General features: G+C 39.8%; 1 protein-coding gene across 1 annotated transcript in view; it reads right to left on the reverse strand.

Annotated features, from left to right (window-relative positions):
* The window catches only part of grm2 (glutamate metabotropic receptor 2), a 47,592-nt gene that overhangs the window by 19,014 nt on the left and 3,795 nt on the right, over nt 1-24,783 (reverse strand). Inside the window, exon 2 of the mRNA XM_023324634.1 lies at nt 8,203-8,950. Within this exon, the coding sequence (XP_023180402.1) occupies nt 8,203-8,730 (528 nt within the window). The 5' untranslated portion in view covers nt 8,731-8,950. The remainder of the gene's footprint in view (nt 1-8,202; nt 8,951-24,783) is intronic.

Here is a 24,783-nt window from a genome sequence, read left to right on the forward strand (position 1 = left end):
CGCCCCATGTGCACCATTGTTTCTCATTTTTTGGACTTTCATTCCACCATCACAGCTACAAAAAAGTCAGAAACCAGGGTCTTTCGGTAAAAGCTTGCCGCAAAGCATCACACTTCATCCACAGGCTTGCTTTCTTTCCATAATGCATCCTGGTGGCGTGTCTTCCTTATGCAAGCAATGACCATGGACTCAACCATCCAAATGATTTGAAAGAAAATGGGATTCAGCAGACCAGGACACCTTCTTCTATTGCTCCTTGAGCTGACTGTAATGTTCAACTGGATGATTTTGATGGGAGACAGTCGGACCAAACCCCAGACCAGGAAAAGAGCCTCAGATGCAAAAAACAAAAAAAGAGAAGCATGCACATTGCACATGATGAACCACAATGTCAACCATGTTCATCAGGCTCAGGCATAAAAATATTGATATTTTTGGTCTATATCCAAAAAAACTTTAACTCTTAATTGCTGAGAAACTCAAAAGAGCTTTTTCAAACTTATAAAATACCTTATAATGAACTTAATATGCTATAGAAACACATGACAAAGATTTTAATAACATTCTAATTCAAAGTTTTTGTGTTTGTCTCAGAAAATTTTTGTCACAACTTCAGCCAGAATATAAAAAACATTAAATTCTCAGAGAACAAGAACTTGCAGCCTTTTGCGACTTGCAGCCAGTGTAAAATATTTTCTATGTTGAAAGAAGCAAGGGGAGAAGAGAATATGAAAAAGAAACCTGTTGCACTATTTGCTTTCAGAAAAAGAGGACAGGAGCACTGTAAAAAGACCTGTGCTCACTGCACCATGTACCTGGGGCATAATGAGGACAGCATGATGCAGTCAGCTGCTATGCTGGGGGCGAGGGAGTCCTGGTGCTCGGTGTACGGCGAGAGCACAGAGCACATACCCCTCTGTCCGGGACGTAAAACAATGACCCAATTTTTATTATGTGAAGAGAATATAAAGAAAGTGCAAGCTGTTCACATCTGTTGAGTGCCGAACAGATGTGCTGAAACAGCAATAGTTCAATGTGTTCCGTGAATGAGACACAAGAGAGAGAAATAAGAGGCTTGGAAGTGCAAAAGTGAAAGCAAGTAGAAGAGTAATTGAACAGGTAATTTTAAAACAATGTAATCGAAACATCTCTGAAAGATCAGGAAAGATATTCTTATTTAGAAATTGTACTCTAATTAATGTCACAGTGAGAATATGAGAAATGATTGTTCATGTTTAGATGATGACTTCTGAGTCTGAGTAGAGCCAGGCTATGGTAACATGGGGTAACTTACAGCATACGACTTACCTTAAAGGTAAATTAAAACAATCAATATTTTTTTATAATTGATGCTGAAAGTGAGTACATTATGGTTTGCATAATAATTTCAGATATTTTCTGCATTTCTTATTGCTTTATTGATCTAAGCTGTAATTGTTGTTCTTTTATAACAGTGAGTGCCATTTTCATATCAGGGCCAGGATGGCTTGAAAATTAATGAGAGAATATTTGTTGACGCTACCTGTGAAACATACACAACAAATCTGTAAAACAAATCTCAAATTATTTTCTAGTTCTTGTTTCCACAAATGATGGGAGGACTGGGGACCAACAAAGGAATAAAAACAGAGACAGAGAGATACAGCAACATCAGAGTGGCCTGATCCAGGAAATATCAGCCCTACTTTGTTGGATGGTCATGATTATTTCTACATGAAAAGCCCATCTGCTCTTCCCAGAAGACTGTCTCTCGGTGTGCATCTACAGCAATAACACTATTCCCAAAGCAGCGGTCGTTAGCTCCACTCAGTGTCACACATATACGGCCCGGCACAGCTCTGTGAAACACCCTGACATATGCATACATCAGCGGTGAACAGGCACGTACATTATATTTACACATGTTAAAAACATTATGCAGTAAAATCTGTGCTAGATGATTTCTTGTGATTTTTTAATTTAGATATATGCTTTTAATTAGAAGTCTGTTGAAAACGAAATACACAACTTTACAGGAAGGAACTAAATCACAACTCCTGTTTGTGCTGATTTTTGTTTAACTGAATTATTGCTAAATGTATATCTTACTGTGATTAGTCACTTCCTATGTTAATTAAAGGTTCAGGTTGAAGTGTGGTTATACTTGATTGATGCTAAATAAATCTTGTCTAATTATCAGAAACTTTTTATATCCTCTTCATTAACGTTTTTGACTGCTTTCACATGAAAAGCATTAATATCAGAATCACTGTAGTGCTCAACAGCTGTCTGCTGCCAGCTGACAAAATGCTCAGATGCTGTTTGGATGTTTTTGCCACCATGTTGTGTAATTTATGTCACTTTAATTATTTTTACACTGATCCGTTGGAGATCCCCAGAAAATGCTTTCTATCTTTTTATAAGCTAATAAACTATTACATGACAATAAATTGATCTGATACACTCAATTGGTATGTGTCACTAGAGTCATGCAACTGTTAGGATGGCATTTAAGTGTACAGTTGCACATCATTTATTAATGAAATTAGTAACTCTGTGACATTAAGGCTTCTTAACTTAGTGACAACTGCACCACAGGTACAGTTTGATAATAAAATATCATTTGGTTGATCATTTTTAGGTGCAGCTGACTGTACTTCGTTGTGAGATTTATCCATTAAATTCAGAGAGGGTTCGCAGAGTGATGGACACGGTATGTATTTCAACAGCTCATATATTGGATTCTGCCGAGCCACTGAATAATCCAATCACTGTCAATTATTCACAATTTCAGAGCACATTATTCAGTTTCATCTATGAATGATGCATTTCCACGAAACCATTTAGCACCATAGTTCTTCCTGATGTAGATATGTGAGTTTCAATGTTTAAATCCTCTGCATGAATCATAGGTGCTCTCATATTAGAGGGAGCCTCTCTGAAATTAAGCAGAGTTATGTGTGATGGATCTAAATCAGATTGCTGAAAGTTCCTAAATATAATATATTAAATTATCAATATGTTTTTATCAGTTCTGTGATTTATGGAACGTGCCACTTTCAGTTTATTGCCCGAATGATGAAATCTCCCTTTACATGAATTCAGCTTGTTGATTTTTGTCCTGATTTATTGTATGTATTCCACAACTTTCAGAAATTTCCTCCTGTAATTGATTTGTTCTGTGAATATTAGAGAGCTTGATATTCAAAAGGTGTTGTCCTTCTTATGTGCCCTGGTGATTATGACCCTTCGCCTGCCAATGCTCTCTCACCAGTGAGGCAGACATAGTAGCACTATCTGCTGTTTGGGTAACAAAACCAGTCTTGTTCATGTTTTATTCAAAAGCAAACACTTGAGGCAAGATGCTCCTGGGCTGTAATAGGAGGATACAGCACAGTTTGGATTAATCTACACATTTAAGACAATGCATGGCAACAAAGCAAATACGCTATAACAGCTAGCCTGTTGAATCATATGAATATATTTTATGACATTTTATATGTCTTCAGAGTTGCATCCTGCAGAGTTTCCACTGTTTTCCAAGGAACTAACTTTCTAAGAACCCTCTACAACTCACATTTTTTCCAAAGTAGGACCATTAGTCAAATCAGATTACCTGGGAGATTATTTTGTTGTTGCATTACATCTGCTCTGTTCTGTTTTCATTTTCGTCTTAGACTGTGTAGAATTGGTGTGGATGATGATGCTGTGAGCACAACGGATCCTCGGCATCAGTCGGTCTCGCAATGAATCTCAAGAGGCCTCTGAGTGAAGACTGTTGGTGTATGACAGTCTCATGTCAGTCATGACATGCTAAATGCTCAATATCTGGGCAACAGCGATGATACGTCACAGTAACATGTACTGGATGACACCATCAGCTGTTAGCAAGCTAATCCACCTCATTTGCTTTTGCTGCTCCTCTTTAAGTCTCTATCTGGTTGCTTGGTTAGAAGCCCAGAAAGAGATTCTCGCCCATTCTGGTCGATAGGCGGTAAGGTAAGGTGCAGTAAGGTGCGGTAAGGTGCGGTAAGGTAAGGTAAGGTAAGGTAAGGTAAGGTAAGGTAAGGTAAGGTAAGGTAAGGTGCAGTAAGGTAAGGTAATTTTATTTATATACATTTTCAGCAACAAATCAGTTCAAAGTGTTTTACATTAAGAAAATACAACAAAACAGCAAACCAAAAGAAAGACAAAAAGGTAAAAGTATAAAACTAGATATTGGCTCCCCATGTTTAATAAGAATAAGAATAAATAGTCCGTAATTTATGAACTAATAGGGGTTTCTCTGGATTCTTGTTTTGATAAAAAAATAAATGTTGTTTCTCCATGTTTGATTATATAAAACTAGATGGTACTTTCTAAATTTGTTCCAGATTTGTAAACTAACAAGAGTTTCTCTAGGTCTTGCTCCAATATTAAAAGTTTAATGATAGATGTTGATCTAAGCTAAGTTTCTCTAGATAAACTAATAAGATTTGTATTATAAGTTTGCTCTAATTCCTGCTCTGGGTTGAGTGAAGTATAAAACTAAATATTCCTGCCCTGGACTGCTAGATAAGAATAAGTACTCCACAATTTATAAACTAGAAGAAGTTTCTCTGGGTTCAAACATTTTTTTCTGTTTTAAGTGTTGGCCTGAAGTAATAAGTACTCCACAGTTTATAAAAGTAGCTAAATGTTGTTCTCATGTAATGGGTACTCCACAATTTCTAATAGCAACAGGTTTCTTGGTTGCCAAACACAACATTTACATACAACCATTCATTTTTGTTCTACATCTTACAGTAATCAAATCAGCTTTCTGATTTGATTATAGTATTATAGTATTATAGTATAGCAACCAAACTATAAACAGCAGTTTATAGTTTGGTTGCTGGAAATCATTCCTTTTAATTTTCCAACTGGAACGCCTTTCCTCTAGTACTACAATTAGAAGTCAAAATGGTCATAGTTAATTTAGCATCTATCACACATTTCAACAGTGGCTGTTAAACCAAAACTACTATGAAACAATCTAATATTAATGCAGTCTAGGCCTGATTTCATGTTTTTTTAATCACATTCTGGGCTCTGCTGCTGCAGTGGGCAGTCATGCATCTCACTAGATCACTGAAGTTGGTTAAAATGAAAAAGAGGTCTGTGGCACAGTAGGGAATACAGGGCCTCTGAATTCAGTTTTGCTTAGTGCCTCTTGCAACCTTGGGTCACCTCTGAATGGTAAACTTGCTTGACTTTATTTATACTTTCCCCACTGAAGCTTTCAATGAGCAAAACATGATTAAATCCAGCGGGTCATCGTGTTTCTGGGCAACAGTTCAGGCCCTTATGCGTAAATTAAGAGCCTGTATGTAGTAAACAGGTCACCATGGAAAAACCATGAGGGAAATGTTCAAGGCTAAATACTTGAGTCACATAAATTTTTCTACAAGTACACCCAAACTGTCCAGATGGCACTACAGACTTCCCTCTAACTGTTTATAAGATCCAGGCTTTGCTTGTCAAGCGTTTTGACGGCGTATGAAGCCATGTGACTCACTCCATCTCCTTCTCCTTCCCCGCTTACGTCTGCCTGTCACTGTCTCAGTGTTTCTGTGAAACATGATCCGTTGGTGCGATTGCTCGACACCTTCTGTGTGTGCCTGCACACCTCTGCCAAGCCACCAGACAGCCCGGCTGCAGCCACAGATGGGGGAGATGGGGCCTCGCCTGTGAGAGCGTCACAGAACTTCGCCTCCTCGCTTCAACTCAATCTGTGCCCGTATAACGCCAGCGCGGCCGGGCCTGGAGCCAGATCCGCCCTCATATCTGAGATTGTCACCTCACAACACCAGCAGCACAGCAACACAATTCGACATTGTGACACATTTAGACGGCACTCTGCGTTCTTACCACCTGTCAGTTTGCCATCTTCTGCCTTCATGTTCTACGTTGCCCAGACGGCGAGGGGCATTTTAGGTTGATGCAGTTATGTTTCCTATAACTGCCTTCCCTCTGAGGTGAAATATACTCATCTGTATTAACCACCTGCTGTTGTCACCAAGGGGCAGACTTTGTAACCTTTCACACAGCGGGGCTGGTTCACCAAAAGGTCTGACAGGCTATAGATTATGCACAAACCAGGCAGTTAGAAAGGACAAAGAAATTATGTGGAGAATGTATCCAGCGGCAGCACAGAAATGCCACACATTCCCATGCCCCAAATACATATCTTTGTGTAGTACTATCATCAGCTGGGCAATAAAATGTCTAAAAAGATACACCTCATCTTATTTGTAAAGGGCACGGTTTACGCAGCAAATCTTTAAAACCTTACGAATGTGCAAAATAATTATGCAGTCACAGGCCGTTTGGTATTTACTGTCAAACTCACCAGCCAGCCAAGATAAAGAACCGTATCACAGTGCAGAAAGCTATTCATGGTGAGAAAGAGAACTGCATCCTGTGGTTTACTCCCACTGATGGGGAAGATACAGATAGAAGCTCGGGCAGACCTCAGGCTCTTAATAGCACATCCATAAATTACCACAAGACAAGGGCAATCTCTAAGGAGTCCCAGATGCAGGGTTTCGCTAAAATTACACCTCGTTTATCAACTCCTTTATTTCCAAGCTGTGTGCCTTTCACCAGGAATCCTTCCACTGTTGCTCTGAATCCTCCTCTTACATCACTTCCCTGGGAGCCCTCGATCTGTGTGCTCATGACTGTACTGTACTTCATGCTGTTTTGTCATTATTACAGTAAATGCTCACAAAGTTGACAAAACTGAGCATCAGAATGAGGAAGAAAGAGGATTTAAGTAACTTTGAACGCTGCGCGGTTTATAGTTTTTAGTTCGGAAACTCCTGATCTGTGGGAGTTTCACACAATCTTATTTCTGGAGAGTGGTTTGAAATGGAGCAATGGGAAGCAGTTGTGTGGACAACAATATCAAAGGTCAATTTCAAAGGTCAGAGGAGAATCTGCACACTGCTTTGACGTGACACATTACAACCGAGGTATGCAGAATACCATCTCTGAACGCGCAACATGAAGGAAATGGGCAACAACACCACACCAGCTGTTTCTCCTGTCTGCTAGAAGATGAAAAGTGTTTGCACAACCTCACCAAAATTGGAGGGAAATAGATTGAAAAAACATTGCCTGGTCTGATGAGCCTCAATTTCAGCTGCAACAGTCAGATGGTAGGACCAGAATGTGGGATAAACAACATGAAAGAATGGATTCAGTTCGCCTTGGATGAGCAGTTAAAGCTGCTGCTGTCGGCGCAGGGGCGTGGCGGATGCTATCATGTTAAAATATCTGACACCTTGTCGACTCTATGCCACTTAAGATTGGAAGAGTTTCCGTTTTAACCATCCAGTTACCTTGACACTTGACAGAACTGTATAAAAGAATGCCTCTGGAAGCCTGTTGGCTACTCACAATGGGAAGCAGACAGCCACAGGCATGGTTACATCATAATCTTTGGTTTAAAAGTGATCTGAATCCAATTATATTTCTAGGAGGGTCAAAGTATGTTCCTTTCTTTAAAGAAGCGTATATCTGGAACAGGAGGCTGTTGCAGCTGAAGTGTGGTGAAGCATGCTTTTGAAGTGAGCGAGAAAGACTTTGTCCTCTGGCTGGCTGAGTCAGGATGATGATGTCTCTGCCTTAATGATTTCGAGCATGCATATTTGTGGATATTTACAAATCTCATTTCCAAAGGACACACTGTCTCCTCTTCACAATGACTTGGAACTGCACTGATGTAGAAACTACATTACAGCCAAGGATTCGGAGAGCCAATTAGCAGAGATTTCCTCGTATCGGCCTGAATGAGCCAAAAGGAGCAGAGCGTAATCAGGTTGTCGCTAGTCATCCTGTCAGCCAGTCCCAAGTGCAACATCTGTACCACATTTGCCTCTGACAGGACCATTGCCAAAGTGTAAATTACAGGGGAAGAGAAAGAGATTCTCTAAATTAGATCACTCAGGCACATTTGTGTCAGGTAAACAGATCCTCCTGTGAAACTGATACTCATTAAGTCCCAGGGTTAAGATCTTGCAAAGGGTAATTGCGAGGGGTATTTAAGTCTAAGTGGGCTGTTATAATATTTCACACTCATAGCTTAATCCTGTTTTCTGTCTTCTCTCTCCAGCCCACAGTAGCTGTAAGAATCACCTGATAGAGTCTTTAAATGGCCATCTTATAGTAAAAGCGATAAAATTAATCACATATGCATACCTGGATAGAGACATCACTGTAGGAGCCTCCTATGACCCCAGAGATAGCGAGAGGGACGTCATCGTGAATGGCGTAGGAACCATCGGGGCATGTGTACTCGCTGTCGTCCACTTTGGTGAGGGAGGCCCTGACAAACTCCAGAGATTGCTCCAGAGCGTAAGTGTCCTTGGAACAGGTGTCCAGTATATGGGCTCCAAGTTTGATCCCAGGAAGGATCCGCTCATCCCTGTTGATTTCATCCAAGGCCAGCAGCATAGCCTCTAGTCTCTGGATCCCTCTCTGTGAGTTGATCTTCCCACAGTCTTCCAACCCCTCACCTTTCTGATGCACAGGAAACAAGCCGCCAATCATTAGATCTCCTTCCAGGGTGATCTCCTTCTTGGAGTCTGTGTTATAAGCCACCACAGGCAGGCCGTGTGTTGCCCGGGTAAAGACGGAAACGCATAAGCAGAGCAGGCTGAGATGGGACAGCCAGAGGGGTCGGGGCACGGGGCGCACCCCCCACATGGGGGATTTCCCCAATGACATGTCCCTGGAGAAAACAATGACACTGTCCTCCTGCCTGTGGGGTCTGCTCAGGGGCTGGTCAGAGCTGATGATGGTACCACTGACAGAAAAAAAATCTCAAAGGCGCAGCAGCACCAGCAAATCTCAAAGCACTGTTGTTTTTATTCTGACAGAGGCCATGTACAGCATTGCCGCCATCCCTTTCGTCCGTCTCTTCTTCTGAGCGTTTGTAGATTACAGCCTGCAGATCAAACAGAGAGAGTTTCAGTCAGAGCTTTGGAGTTGAAGAACAATGATCCCTTTGTCTCACAGACACTGTGTCTGCCAGAGACAGACTCATTCAGTGGAAACATTTTACAACATCTGCATGAGTAAATCAATATTTCTGTGAATTATGCAGTTTGGTGTGACAGGAGGAATAAATGAGGGTGTATTTGTAAACTTACATATCACACATTAATCTACTTTAAATAGACACTTTTTTTTTCTTTGCAGTCTTGACAACTATAAATCCCAAACAAGTTAAACGTTTTCTTTTGTTTTGTTTTTTACACAGAAAATATAAGTGTTTTCCACATTTGTATTCAGCCCAATTTACTCTGATATCCTTTCGTAAAATGCCAAAACCAACCTTTAGAAATCATCTTACTAGCCTGCAGAGTGCAAATGTGTATGATTTTTTTTCTCTGTATAAATCCAGCTGTTCTGTGAAGGTGTCAAAGGTTTGTTAGAGGATTTTGGTGAACAAACAGCATCATGAAGACAAAGGAACACAGAAGAAACCCAGAGACAACATTGTGGAGAAACTAAAAGAATAGTTTTAGTTTATTGAACATCACATATGGGGTGCAATTTCTAAAGTCACACAGTAAGAAATTAACAGCAATATTTAGGTTTATATAGCCTAAGTAAAAAATGCAAAAGTTCATTTTTCAGTCACATTTAAACTTATTTATACATTTATAAATGTCAAAGTTCCAAACTAAATATTTAATTCACAAACTATTTAACTTTTAAATTAAATATTTAAATAAAAACATAAACTAGCTAAACATAAGCTAGCTAAATTCCAAACTAAATGCTTAAGTCTGAGCTAAACATTTAGCTTTAAAACTCAATATTTTGTTTACATATGAAATATTTAGCTCCAAATTAAATATTTATTTTGCTAACTAAATATTTAGTTTCAGACTAAATATTTATTTTCCAAACTAAACGTTTAATTTTCCAGCTAAATACTTAGCTTGTTAACTACATACTTAGGTTGCTGTAAATATTTAGTTCATAGCTAAACATTTAGGTCCAAGTTAAAATTCAGCTAATATAGAAATGATACCTCGAATAAGCGGAAATGGAATTTCATAAACTCCGCCGTTGGCAGAACTGAATCGCTTCAATTGTCGCTCAAGTACCGTTTGTTTTAATATATTAATCGATTCGTTTCCTCTTGACATGTCCAACGTGTTAGCTGAAAACATAGGCTGTGCCATTTTAGCAGACATTTACTAGGCTAAAATGTATAGAGACTGTACTTTCCATAGCAACATTAATAAGTTTTGACAGAAGCTTCAGAGTTCTGTCAACTCAAAGGTCAAAGTTCAATGCTAGTATGCTAAAGAAAGCACAAACATTCCCTGGATGGTTTTCTGGAGTCTTTGTAATCTTTGCAAATGGCCAGTTTAAGAAGACTTGTGTCGTATTTTAATTGTTGGCTTCTCCTGTCGCTGCTTTATTGGGTCTGTGACCTCATTTCACTTTTCTTCTAAGGAAGATGATTGCACAACTCTTTTATGATCACATGACTGAACACTCCCTCACTCCTGTACTACAACAAGCTGCAGCCGTAACAAAACGTATCCTCAGGGAATTTTTTTGTCATGTCACGTCAACTGTTTACCGTCTTCCAAACACAAATACTTCATGTAAAACAAAGAGAAAAATTAAATAGAGAAAGAGGAAGGTACATTACTAAAATCAGCTCCAACCAAAAAAAAAAAAAAAAGCAATGAGTAAATATATAGAAAAACACCTCGTATTCAGTACTAGAGATGGTAGAAAATCTATGATTCTGTGGCCAATTTATCTTCCAAAGGATCCAAGAACCTTGTCCATGGTATTATGGACTATTTAAAATATCAGGCAATTTTAACAAAACTCTGGTGGTCTCTACTAGAAAAAATAACATGGGTCAATATTAGATATTTGTTTATTTCAAATTTAAGGTTTCTAAATGGTTCAATGTCAGTTTATATTGCTGTAATTGAACTTCATATAGGATTTTACACAACTTTACCAAGGTTGCCAAAGGGCATTGCCTACAAAAAAAGCACTCAGTTTATTTTTTTCTGAAAATCAATATGATTTATATGAACAGCACATACACATCCTAAATTCTTAAATAAATGTGTCTCATTTTGTTCATCTCCATAATTTCAACTGAGCTCTTACCTCTGGGACTCTTTCGGAGTGTTTTAATTGTAAATCCAACCCATGATTGACACCCAGGTATGATATGAAGACTACAGGTGAACAGCAGCTATAAATAGCCAGAGTTTTGCATTGCAGTCGTGAATAATGAGAGCTGTTCTGCTGATGATGGAGAGAAAAACCCCAATTATCTATATGTGCGCTGATGCTAGAGGAGATTTTCATATGAGCGTGTTGTAACAGGGTTTTATACGTGCTCCCACTTAAGAATGCATATTTGTTCTCTCACAAACCCACCAGAAAGAAAGCGCGCGCACACTGTGTACATAGTTTTAGTTGTAAATCGGGGATTTATGCTGCTAGTCCCCGGTGTCAGTCGCCACAATTCTCAGAGGCTTAATTAGACAGAGTGTTAAGAAGTTTATCTGAGTAAATTATCAAGCCAGAACGGTCTGTCTCGTATCCTTTTTACCTCAACAAGGCAAAGAGGTTGACAAGTAGTAATTAACTGTATTGATGGGAGATTATGAAAACAGAGCAGAGCGATAATAATGGCTGTATTTCTCTCTCTTTCCATTTAAAAAATATAGACTTACCGATTACAACAACATAAAACACTCAGCAGGAGTCAGAGTGCAATTCTTTGGGATTTCTCTGTCTTTCTCTCTCACCTCCCCAACCCCCTCTTTTTTTGCACTGTTGTTTCCATGGAAACATGCCAGGAGATGGAGGGGATGAAGAGAAAGTGGAAGACAGACCAGGACAAGTGGGCCAGCCCGATCATGCATGGTCCACGGTCTTGTGGGAGAGCTGGGAACCCTGACCAGAGTGAGGAGACTCCTGCCAAGACTTTTTGCTTTCTAAAAAGCAGGCAGCCCCAAGCGTAACAGCTGAAAAATGCAAACCTCTACTTAGAAATGTTTAGATATTAAATTGCAACATAAATGTGGTCGCTTATCCTTGTTATTCAAACAATGAGAGTTCGAGGGAAAAAAAAACTTCTATATGTAAATGGGAAGATGTCACATGACGCATTTCTTGCCTGAGGCGTTTAATATTAGAAGATTGTTATTCGCTCTGCTCAAAATAACAGCGTGGATCTTAAACTTTCCCGTTTGCTCTCTCAGCCGCTATTCAACAAGTGAAACTCCTCTTCAATAACCCGCACGTTCATATGAGGTTTAGTCACACCTATGGCCTGGTGTTATAAATAAACACTGGTGACAACAATTTAACATGACTATAAAACCAGTTTAATGCTGCAGGACTGTGTTTTCTCACAGAATGGCTCAACAGCGTATGAAACCGCATGAGACAAGTAATAAAATCCCAAAGTGGGAGCTGCAAATGCAGGTGTTTTAAACAAAACAAAACTCATATTGGCAATAACACTTCATCCTGCAAGTGGATTCATTTTCTACATTGTCTTTGTCCACTACTCTTCTTTAATGTCAGTAATGATACAATTCAAACTGGGAAATTCATCCGTGACTTGTTTGGTTTTGTTTTTTACACGTTTGAATATTTAGAGGACAATTCAGCTCAAATCTGAAAACACAGAATCCTTCAAACCTGTTCATACAGCTAAACTTTCAACAATTATTCTTCACTCTATCACATAAAATCCAAATAAGAAGTCTACGGTTGTGACAAAAGGTGGTGAAAAAATGGACTGAATAGCAAAACGCTATATGCATCGAAATATGTTAGCCTTCAATGGAGAAGATATCTGGAGAAGTTGCCTGGCTTAGACCACACAATAAGAATTTAAATCTCTTCTCTGTATGTTGTCTTTTTATCCAGTACCTGTTGGGTATTGTTTCTAGCCCATTTTTGATCACTCAGCCTGTGTGTGTGTAAATCACATCGGCGAACAGCAATATTTACACTCGACAAATCTCACCCAGGATTTGGTGTGCACGCTCAAACTTTAAAGAAAAACAATGCCTCTTATTCTTTTTCTTTCTCCTCTTATCAAGCCATCTCCATATCCTTTTTAACCAGATGGCCTTTTTTAATTCAACAGAGAGTAAAGCCTGCCAGCATTTTACACACTTCAAACTAGACTGTGTGAGGGAATTGGGAGGGAGGGGGTAAAATTACAAGAAAAGATGGCAGATGTGAGAGGAACAGGGAGGAAGATGACAGTGTGGGCAGCAGTGAAAGAGAAATAAGGCTAAGGTTTGAGAAGGATGCTGATTTTTTTATGACACTCATTTTCCGTTAGGAGTTGAAGTGCAGCATTAATATGGTAATATCCCCCCAGGCGACAGAAAGTGTTGAAGAGTGGAGGTCATCCGGGGTACGTGTGCAGCCATAAGCCTGGATGAGCAGGTAGGAGATCCCAGGTGAAATGAGTTGGAGCGTCGCTGAGAGGAAGCAAAGGTAATGGAAGTCAGGCTTCCCTAAAATCACATTTCCAGCTGACAAAGAGAAGGGTCCCTGGTGGTGGGGGTGGGAATGCTCTGAAGATGATCGTTTGTAAAAGGAAGGAAGGCACAAAAAGTACACACGCGTACACGCACACGTTGCCACGCACAAACAATAAATTAAACTCAAGTTGGAAGCACCTGAAGAGAATTAAACTTGGTAATGACCTTTGAATATTTAAATTGGTTTAATTTTCATCAGGATGTTTTTCTCTACCTGAAATCTCTCTGGTCGAATCAAATGAAACCACCAAAATCAGAGATTTGTTTGTGGAAACTGAGCCATTTATACACCATTCCACCAAATGCTTCTCACAACACACATTTGTGTATTTACAGGGGTGGTAAGCAGTTCATTAAATATCATTTGCAGAAAATGTTGCAAGATTTTCAGACAGAGCATACGTTAAAGCAAATTTGCTAATGGAGTAAATATTGATCCTGAAATGGTTTGTATTGGTAGCATTTTCCAAAGTTACAGCTTTTATGAGGACCTGGTTTATACCAGGCAAGGGATTTGCAGTGGTAAGTGGTGAGTTTTGCATGTTAAAAGACCAAAACATTGCAAAGATGAGCAAATATCTGTTTTGTTTTTTTATCTTTCTTTTAATCTTTTGTTGCACATTTTTGGGGTGCTTTGGTGACGCAGGGGTTAAGCACAATCCACAGAAGAAGTCCTTAGTTTTCACCATGGCTGTCGCAGGTTCGATTCCTGGCCTGGTGACCTTTGCTGCATGTCTTCCCTCTCTCTCATTACCCTACTTTCCTGTTATAGTAATTTCAAATAAAGGCCACTAGAGCCAAAACAAAAAACATGTTGCCCATTTTTATTTAGGTTTTTGATATTATGTTTCCAAAGATAGATTATTTAAGCTGCAAATCATAAAATGTGCCAATGAGAATTGGGAGTTATACTAAGCAGGTGCATATGTATGTCTGTCCAACATCCCACCAAATTACTATTTTTATTGGAAAAGAAAATCTCTCGTGTCATAAGCTAACATTGCTAAACATGGAATGACTGGTATAATAGTTGCTCTAATGTTTCTGGTCTGACAAGTGAATGTAATTTCTGGTCATTTTATGCTTTCAACACATTCATAATTGGCAGGCAGTAAAAGGCTGGAGCTTAGCCATAAAGAAACATAATGTCGTAATTGTCAAAATTGCAACTTTAGGTTTGGTATAACCACAGACAGGAACTGCACAAAAACTATGGAAATGTGTTTTTTTGGTCAACTAGCAATGCTTCTTGGCAAATCTGGAAACAGGTGTTTTAGGAGCAGTAAGAAACATTGTTATAAAAAATGACATTAATCAGTCAAAAATACATTCCTTACTTTTTTGCTAAGTTTAGTTACTTGCTGTTGTGAGCACAGCACACTTTTTCACTCAACGTCACTTTTATCTCCTTAACTTCCACTCATGCACAGGAAGATTACGTAAACTTCATGCAGAAGGACCCCAGGTGATTATTAAAACCCAGAACCTTCTTGCTGCAAGGCAACTGTGCTACCAACTAGTACATTGCAACCCCTTAGTAAGATTATCAATTGATTGTCAATGTTTGTCTAAAGACTGATTATCAAATCCAGTTGAAATAATGGATAGCACCTAAACACAGCACCTGGTAAGGATGTGGAAAACAAGACTTTCTTCATGACTTTTTTCATAATTATAAACTGACAAAAATGCAGAAAAATTTAATCTTTGATTCACTTTTAAAAAAATCTCCCATTGCATAAATTATACGTATTTCAAGGCATTTTGACAATTGGGAAGGTTGTGGATCAATACTCTTAAAATATGTTTTGAAGTGAACCACTCTACTGGGAGCAGACATGTTAACACTTCATTTTAAGACTAGAATGTATCCGTGTTATTTCTAAAACTCCTTGATCTTGTTCATGGTGGCATGGGGCTGCTGTCAACGAGGAAGCGGTGGAGGCCCTTTGTAACCACTTGATATTACATACTTTTGGGCTCCAGTGACACAAACAAAATCACATCCATTTCTCAAAAGCTTTTTATGATACATTTAACTTTTACGAATCAACAAAGATTTCTCTGATAGCATCTGAGAAATCTGGAGCATACTTAAGCAACCAGATATTTATATCTAGGTATAATAAGGGACAATAGGCAGACTCAGTGATAAGCAGTGCAACATCATTAACATGACGAAACATCTTCTACAAACACAACACTGACCTTTTCCTGTGAGGCCATTTAGGCATCTACCAATTAGAGAATGAGCTGGAAGTTAAAGGTTAAACTTGATGGATATTTTGAGACATTCTGGAAAAGAGTGCAAAACGATCAAAACGTAATAAATAAATTACTAGCTGAATAAAAATTATTTATAAAAATGATGACTTCAAATAAATTATTCATATATATCTGCATATTTTCAATGCCTTGTAAAAACTAGGCAATAATAAATGTGAAATTTATTACATTTTCATTTACATTTTAGTACTAAATCAATTACGTCATCATCATTATGCTGCACTCTTACACCATTTGTAACTTTGAACTCTCATATATGAAGTCTAGCGTCTGATTGGCTAAATGTCACAAAGAGTCAAATTCAGACCAATCAAATTCATTTGGGCAATTCTACAATGACATTATGTGCTGCAGCATGCATGTATGAAATTGATGCTTTTCTACATAAAATGCATGTATTCATTAATGTATATTTTTAGAATCCTAATTATTAAATTTTTTTTTTATTGAACATTGTCTTAGACCTCTGGATTCTTGTGGATGATTGCTTGTATTTACATGTGAGGAACGTGCCTATTCCTTCAGAGAAATGATTCTCCCCATTCAGGATGTGGCAGCATATATTGATAAAACTACTTACTATCAAACTACTAAAATATTAAAATGTTAAAAAATAAATGAATTTGTTGAGAACTTCTTAAATAACACTGAATACCTCTTCACATTGATTTAATTTGGCAGTGTACAGATAAAAACTGCTCTGATTTGAATGATAAAATAATTTAGCACACAGCTGTTATCGTTCTATCCAAGTGTCCTTCTAGAGTCCAAAGGATCACATAAAAACTTATAGCAGGGTCAGATTTGGCCCTCTGGCCTTCAGTTTGACACATCTGATCAAAGGTACAGCAAATTTTATGCTGTGCCGCCATCTTTATGTTTATATCCTTGTAACAAGGTAGCCGTTCGCGGTAGGATTTTACAGTGACGATGAAGCGTTGAGGCAGAGTCAGGTGGAAAACAGCAGTTGTTTTATTCTTCACATCACATCAACCAACAACTTCACAGGTGAAAACTGCAGTCTTAAATAGTCCCAGCTGTGACGGATCAAACCACCTTTAATTCACAGGGGAATCTCAATTCATCAATATCCAGTTATTTAATTAAAATACCTTTTACTAAATATAAACATTTCTATTTACTTTTTATAAATATTTTATGTTTTATCATTACACCAGATGAAACACCACAAAACCCATAAACAATTCCCCCCCCCACACACTTTTCAATGGCCTCTCCCAGAGACTATATATGGTGTCTGGACCCCCGGGGCAGCATTTGTCCAAACACCCTGGAGAGGACACAGAAAAGACAGGTGAGTCACTCTACATTAGCACTCCACACCCAACAGATTATGCACAACACATTTGCTCAGTTTTACCCACTAGTAGCTCATTGCTCTGCGTAACAATTATCCTCCCTCCACAGGCAACCACCTCACTCGTCAATGAGGAGCAGCTGTGCAGAGCCCAGAACAAAAGGCTACATGCTAATGTCTAAAAATACAATTAAAACGTCTTGTGTGCAAATTGTTACTGATGTGCAAATCTATGATTAAAGTGCAGTGCTAAATAAAGTGCTTGTTAATAAAGTGCAAAAATACTTTAAAATGCAATACAGTGATTTCAGTAAAATAGTCCCAGTAATGAAGATCTCTTCATTACATTTCCTCCCTCCTCTCTTAAAAGCACAGTACCTCAGTCCTCTGACACTCTGGATAAACAGTCAGCAACCACATTAGACTTCCCTGGCTTGTACTGGACTGTGAAGTCAAATGGCTGCAGTGACAAGTACCATCCAGCGATACGGGCGTTGGCATCCCTCATTCGTCTCAACCACTGGAGGGCACGATGGTCCGTCTCTAGAATAAAGTGACGTCCCAAAAGATAATACCTCAGGGCCTCAATAGCCCACTTCATGGCCAAGCACTCCTTTTCCACTGTTGAATATCTTGTCTCCCTGTCAAGCAGCTTTCGACTCAGAAACACCACAGGTCTTCTTTCACCGTCCACCTCTTGTAGAAGGACAGCTCCAAGTCCCACTCCCGAAGCATCTGTTTGTAAGATGAATGGCTTAGTGAAGTCTGGTGTGTGCAAAACAGGATGAGTACATACCGCTTGCTTGAGATCTTTGAAGGCTCGATCACAATCTTCTGTCCAGCACACTTTGTTGGGGGCTGCACCCTTTGTTAGATGGTTCAGTACAGCTGCTCGTTCGGCAAAAGAAGGTATGAATTTCCGGTACCAGCCCACCAAACCAAGAAATCCTCTCACCTTCTTCTTTGTAGTTGGAACCGGGAAGGAATGGATTGCGTCCATCTTCCCCACTTGAGGCTTTATTTTCCCAAATCCAATGACAAAACCTAAGTACTCCACCTCTCTCTGGGCTACATTACACTTCTTTGGGTTAACAGTCAGTCCAGCCAGCCTGATGCGGTGTAGGACCTCCTGCAGGTGAATCAGATGCTCCTCCCAGGACTGGCTATACACCACAACATCGTCTAAATATGCTGCAGAAAATGCTGAAACATCTCTCAGTACATGATCCATCAAACGTTGGAATGTTGCTGGCGCACCCTGCAGCCCAAATGGCATGACTCTAAATTGGTACATACCAAAAGGAGTTTTAAAGGCGGTCAGCTCTCTTGCCTCTGGTGCCAACGCCACTTGCCAGTATCCTTTGCACAGATCCAGCGTTGTGATGTAGCTTGCTGAACCGACTTTCTCCAGTAGGTCGTCCACCCTGGGCATCGGGTACGGGTCAAAGTTGGACACAGCATTTAAATATCTAAAATCTATGCAAAATCTCAGGGAGCCATCTTTCTTCGGTACCAACACAATCGGGCTGCACCACTCACTACTAGACTCTTCAATTATACCCAAATCCCGCATCAGCTTTATTTCTTTTTCCAGTACTGGAACCAACCGCTCTGGTATGCGATAGCTCTTTTGACGACTCGGTGCACCTTCTTTCAGCCGAATCTTGTGTTGAACCAGTGATGTAAATCCTGGAACTTCTTGAAAGAGCTGAGGATCCAAGAGAGGTTTGATTTTGTCCTGCTTAGTAGGGGACAGATGAGAAATGTCAACCAAAGCACAGTCTGACATGCTTGTTGGAAAAAATTTTTCAGTCACCTCCTCATCCTCAACTGCTCTCACAAATAACTCCTGGTGCACAGGCTCCTGTCGGCTGTGGAACTCTTTCAACAAGTTGACATGAAAGGTCTGATGCTTTTTAGCTCTTTCCGGCATGTACAGTTCATAAACCACTTTACTCACTTGTTTGGTGATCTCATATGGTCCATGCCATTTTGTCAGCAGCTTGTTGTCGCTGGTAGGAAGCAGTAACAGAACCTTCTGTCCTGGCAAGAAGACTCTGTCTCTGGCCTTCTGATCGTACCATGTCTTTTGATGTTGTTGAGCTGCTTTCATGTTGTCCTGTGCAAAAGATGCCATTTCCTGCAAACGCTCTCTCATGTTGATGACGTATGCTGCAATGTTTTCCCCCTCTGGCTTAGCGTCTTCCCAACAGTCCTTCAGTAGATCCAGCGGACCTCTCACTTGACGCCCATACAATAGTTCGAAGGGTGAGAAACCTGTGGACACTTGTGGTACCTCGCGGTAAGCAAATAACAGGTACGGCAGCCATTGGTCCCAGTCAGCACCTGTGTCAGAGACAAACTTGCGCAGCATATTTTTGAGAGTCTGATTATATCTTTCCACTAGCCCGTCCGTTTGGGGGTGGTAAGGGGTGGTCTTAAGTCCCTTAATTCCTAATAATTTATAAACCTGCTGCAATAGTTTGGACAAAAAGTTTGTCCCACAATCTGTGAGAATTTCTCTTGGTATTCCTACTCTAGAGAAAAACTGCAGGAGACAATTAGCAACATGTCGGGCTTTAATGGATCTGAGAGGAAAAGCTTCAGGGTACCGTGTAGCATAGTCACAAATCACCAATATATAACGGTAACCTGTCGAGCTCCTTTCTAATGGGCCCACAATATCCATGCCGAGCCTTTCAAAAGGTGTTTCAATAATTGGCAGCGGTTGTAGCCGAGCTCGTGCTACTCCTCTGCCTGAAGTCAACTGACATTTTTCACAGGAACTACAAAATTTAGAAATCTGGGTATACATTCCTGGCCAAACAAACCGGCTACTGATTCTACTCAGCGTTTTATGAAAAGCCATATGACCTGCCCACGGAATTGAGTGGCCCAGCTCCATAACTTTGTGCCTGAACTGTTGTGGAAGGGCTAATGTTTCACACTGTCCCTTCTTCTGATATAAAATACCTCCTTTGATTATGTACACCGCATCTTCCAGGAAGTCTAACCGGCGCTGATTAGTTCCTCCCAATCCAGTTACTTTTTCAAACCAAGGTTTTAAAGTAGGATCATCTCTCTGTAGTGCACCCAAATCTGAGGGAATGTCAAACTCAAACAAGTTATTTGGCTTAGACAACTGTTCTATCCCTTCATCACCTGAGCCTTTGAATTTCTCCCTTCTTTTCTGAGCTTTTGACTTTTTAGTTTTTCCTAGCCTTGTTTCCAGAGACTCCCCAAAAAAGGGCAGCTCTTCCAACACCTCCTTTGAACTTTGAGCTCTTGTGACTACATTGCAAGGTTTCAATGGTTCTACTGGTGTATCAGATATAGGACATAAATCCCCTTCATCTCTGTTGGTAAGCACTTGTGGTTCATAGTCTGACTGGTGAATAAGGTCAAAGAGAGTGGGAATATCATTACCAAGTATAACTGAGTATGGCAAAGAGGGAACTACAGCTACTTGTACCAGGTATGTTTGACCTCCCACTGTCAAATACACCTCAGCACTAGGGTAGACATGTTCATCTCCATGTACACAGCTTATTTTAACCCCCACCCCACTTAGCTTTTCTTCTGAGAGTAAGCTAGCACGCACTAGAGACTGGAAGCACCCAGAATCAAGCAAAGCTTCTTCTTTCTGCCCATTAACTAGAACAGAAACAGTGCACACTTTCTTTTCTACAGCCTCAATAGCTGGTCTTGGAACTGAACACAAAAGTGATGGCTTTGATTTAAGGGTGGGGCAGAAGTGTTGTGTATGGCCAAAGTTATTACAGTTGTAACATCTAATATCTTTGACTGAAGACTTGGGAAATGACTTTTTAACATTGGGAGGTCTTTGGGAAGGGAACTGCTTTGAACTAGAAACATTTCTAGTCTGACTTTGACCAGAGCCCTGTTCACCCCCAGTGGACTTACTTGATAGGGCATAGTGAGTCTCTCGGCCAAAATAGGTGCTCTTGCTCCCCTTCCTGGCTGATGTGAAGACCTCCGCAAGAGTAGCTGCTTCTTTTGCCGTCTTCGGGTCACGCTCACGTATCCAGATCTCCAACTCTGGATTAACCATTCTTAGAAACTGCTCCAGAATTATCTGCTCAGATATTTCTTGCACAGTAGATTTATCAGGTTTAATCCATCTTGAAAACAAGTCTTTCAATCGCACATAAAGTTCACGCGGCGTCTCACCTGGTTCAATCTTCAGGCATCTGAAGCGGCGTCGATAAGTGTCAGCAGTGATTTCATATTTTGCCAGAATTGCCTCTTTCACGTTGTCATAGTTCTCAGAGTCAGCCATATCCATTAGAACATAGGCTGTGCGGGCCTTGCCTGTCAGCAGAGGAACAAGACGGACCGCCCACTCATCTCTAGACCAACGACACACCTGGGCCATCCTCTCGAACGTCATCAGAAAATGCTCAATGTCGTCATCCGTGGATAAGGGAAGAAATCTTGGTTCAATTATGGACCTGGAACCATGAGCTACCTGGACATCACCACCATCTGATTCTTCTTCATGTGCTTCAGCTGTTGTGGGTTGAACATGTGCTTCTGATACATCAGGTCTTTCAAGTACAGCATGCACTTGAAGCTGCATTTGTTGAAATTGATGCTGTATGCTTTTCCACCTTTGCTCCTGGCGGGAAAAATCTTTATCAATCTTCAGGTCTCTAGCCGTTTGAGACCGCATAATAGCTTTCACCAACACTGTCAGTTCCTCCAACTTATCTTCAGGGTTGGTCGCTGCCATGGTCACCATTTCAGAGGAAGCTCCAGCTCCTTCATCAGGCTCTCCCTCTTGGCCTAGCTTTTTACCACCTCCGGTCATCATCTTCTCACTGTGGCATGAATGGCACACTTCTGACACCACTTGTAACAAGGTAGCCGTTCGCGGTAGGATTTTACAGTGACGATGAAGCGTTGAGGCAGAGTCAGGTGGAAAACAGCAGTTGTTTTATTCTTCACATCACATCAACCAACAACTTCACAGGTGAAAACTGCAGTCTTAAATAGTCCCAGCTGTGACGGATCAAACCACCTTTAATTCACAGGGGAATCTCAATTCATCAATATCCAGTTATTTAATTAAAATACCTTTTACTAAATATAAACATTTCTATTTACTTTTTATAAATATTTTATGTTTTATCATTACACCAGATGAAACACCACAAAACCCATAAACAATTCCCCCCCCCACACACTTTTCAATGGCCTCTCCCAGAGACTATATATGGTGTCTGGACCCCCGGGGCAGCATTTGTCCAAACACCCTGGAGAGGACACAGAAAAGACAGGTGAGTCACTCTACATTAGCACTCCACACCCAACAGATTATGCACAACACATTTGCTCAGTTTTACCCACTAGTAGCTCATTGCTCTGCGTAACAATTATCCTCCCTCCACAGGCAACCACCTCACTCGTCAATGAGGAGCAGCTGTGCAGAGCCCAGAACAAAAGGCTACATGCTAATGTCTAAAAATACAATTAAAACGTCTTGTGTGCAAATTGTTACTGATGTGCAAATCTATGATTAAAGTGCAGTGCTAAATAAAGTGCTTGTTAATAAAGTGCAAAAATACTTTAAAATGCAATACAGTGATTTCAGTAAAATAGTCCCAGTAATGAAGATCTCTTCATTACAATCCTCCTGTCCTCGCAGGTTACTGGCTGAGCTCCACCTCTCTCTCCTCTTTCTTCTTCAAACACCTGCTGAGGGGAATCCCTTCTTTAGGTTCTCACGTTACCACTTGACTCATTAAACAGCCATTCACTCTCTTTCTTGTCTGAACACTCGTTACTGGGAGCCCAGTGATTGCCCTGAATGTGGCGCTAAAGTGAGACTCCTTTGTTTGAGAAGGTTTTGTTGCAGCTTCCACCATCACAAAAAAAAAAAAAAAGCGGCCGGAAAAAGTAGAAGTGCTCCAGTGTGACCAGAATACTTAATGATTTGAAGTTAAATTAGTTTACACATTAAAAAACATGAAATCATTTGGCTTTTCCGTGACAAAACTTTGCCATTTATATAACCATAAATCTGTGTGCCAGGATGGGAATTGCAGCTCGGACGGAGCTGCTTCATCTTTTTCTAATTTAGGTCTTGTATATGTAAAATGAGTTTCATTCTGTGCATAATGAGAGATATTTTTACAAGATCCCACTGTCACACGGTATCCCCTCATCTCTATTTCAGTCGGTCATTTTGTTCCTTTTAGCTGCTTTCATTTCAATTTAGCTCATCCCTGCAGTAAATAATGCATGTGGGACGCTGATCCCCAGCATCGTTCCTGAATAGATTTAAAACACATTTTATATACAGGCTGTCCTACTGGAGACTACAGTAAATGTAATGTTGATCAAAGTCATAACAAATATTTAAAAAGCAACAAATCACTGATTTTTAGCTAGGATTATTTGGTGAGTGGGTGTATTGTCAGCATCTGAAACAGTCTATGGTTTGAAAACAAAGCATACAACTTTAAATCTCTCATCACATTTTTTTGCTATTTATCCTGTTGAATCCTAACTGATGTGTTGTAGACGTGTAATTTCTGCTGAGCAAAAGGCAGGTCAAACTTGTGAATAACAAAATAAATTAAATTCTGCCTATACTGATGATAATGTCTTATGAATCCTAGATAAAAAGCACAAAATACAAATGCTTGTAAAGTGCAGCAAAAGTGTTTTACATTTGTCCCATGTCACTGAGAGAAATGAAGGACACACATTAAACAGTTAGATAGTTCACAAATATCACAAAATGAAAAGAGACAGGTGGCCATTATTCCTTGTAGCATTGCCTCAGTTAAGGTTTCCTTTACATTTTAATGATAAACTCTGGTGTAAGAAAAAAACTCCTATCAGTTCTCAGAATGGCAAATGCAGCCACAACGTAAACAACGACACACTCAGTTCCAAAGCTAATGTTTGAAGCACATTTTCTTTAAAATATGTTTTTTTGTTTGCTGGAGATTTGGGCATTTACAAAAAGTAGATGAAGTTATGTAGAGTTGGGGTTCATCAAGAATCGCCCAGAGGGTGAAACCTGCAAGTCCACGAAAAGCAGATGTTTGAAAACGGGATGAAAGATACTAAGTTCAGATCAATTAGTTGTTTTTTTTCTGAACATTTTAAAGGCGATCCAGTGTAACAATAATTTCTATAGATTGAACGATTCGATTTATTTGACTTGTTGAATTTTGCTTGTAACTCTGGAAAGAATGCAACGCTCCTGCTTCTGTTTAAAACTATTACTCTCATGATTCATGATCAGCATCGATAATTAGCAACACAAGCATTAATTTGTTACTAGTATTTTTAAAGCAGCTAAACTTTTTCGATCCCTTTTCAACTATAGACAGAAACATGGAGCAGCTGAAGCTGGGCGAGCCAGCAACAGCTGGTTTTTACTCACAATGTAAATTATTAGTGCAGCTTACTTAGGACTCACATTACTAATTAATGGTGAGCTTTTCTGTGCTTTCACCTGAATAAGTCCATGATCGAATGTTCCCGCTTGAGTAGCACAAGGCAGAACGCTGCTTTAGTCCAATGCATCACGCTTCTGGCTTCGTTAAGTTATCTCCAGTGACATGATCAGAAAAA

The sequence above is a fragment of the Xiphophorus maculatus genome, chromosome 20 (assembly GCF_002775205.1).
Source record: "Xiphophorus maculatus strain JP 163 A chromosome 20, X_maculatus-5.0-male, whole genome shotgun sequence".
Taxonomy (NCBI): domain Eukaryota; kingdom Metazoa; phylum Chordata; class Actinopteri; order Cyprinodontiformes; family Poeciliidae; genus Xiphophorus; species Xiphophorus maculatus.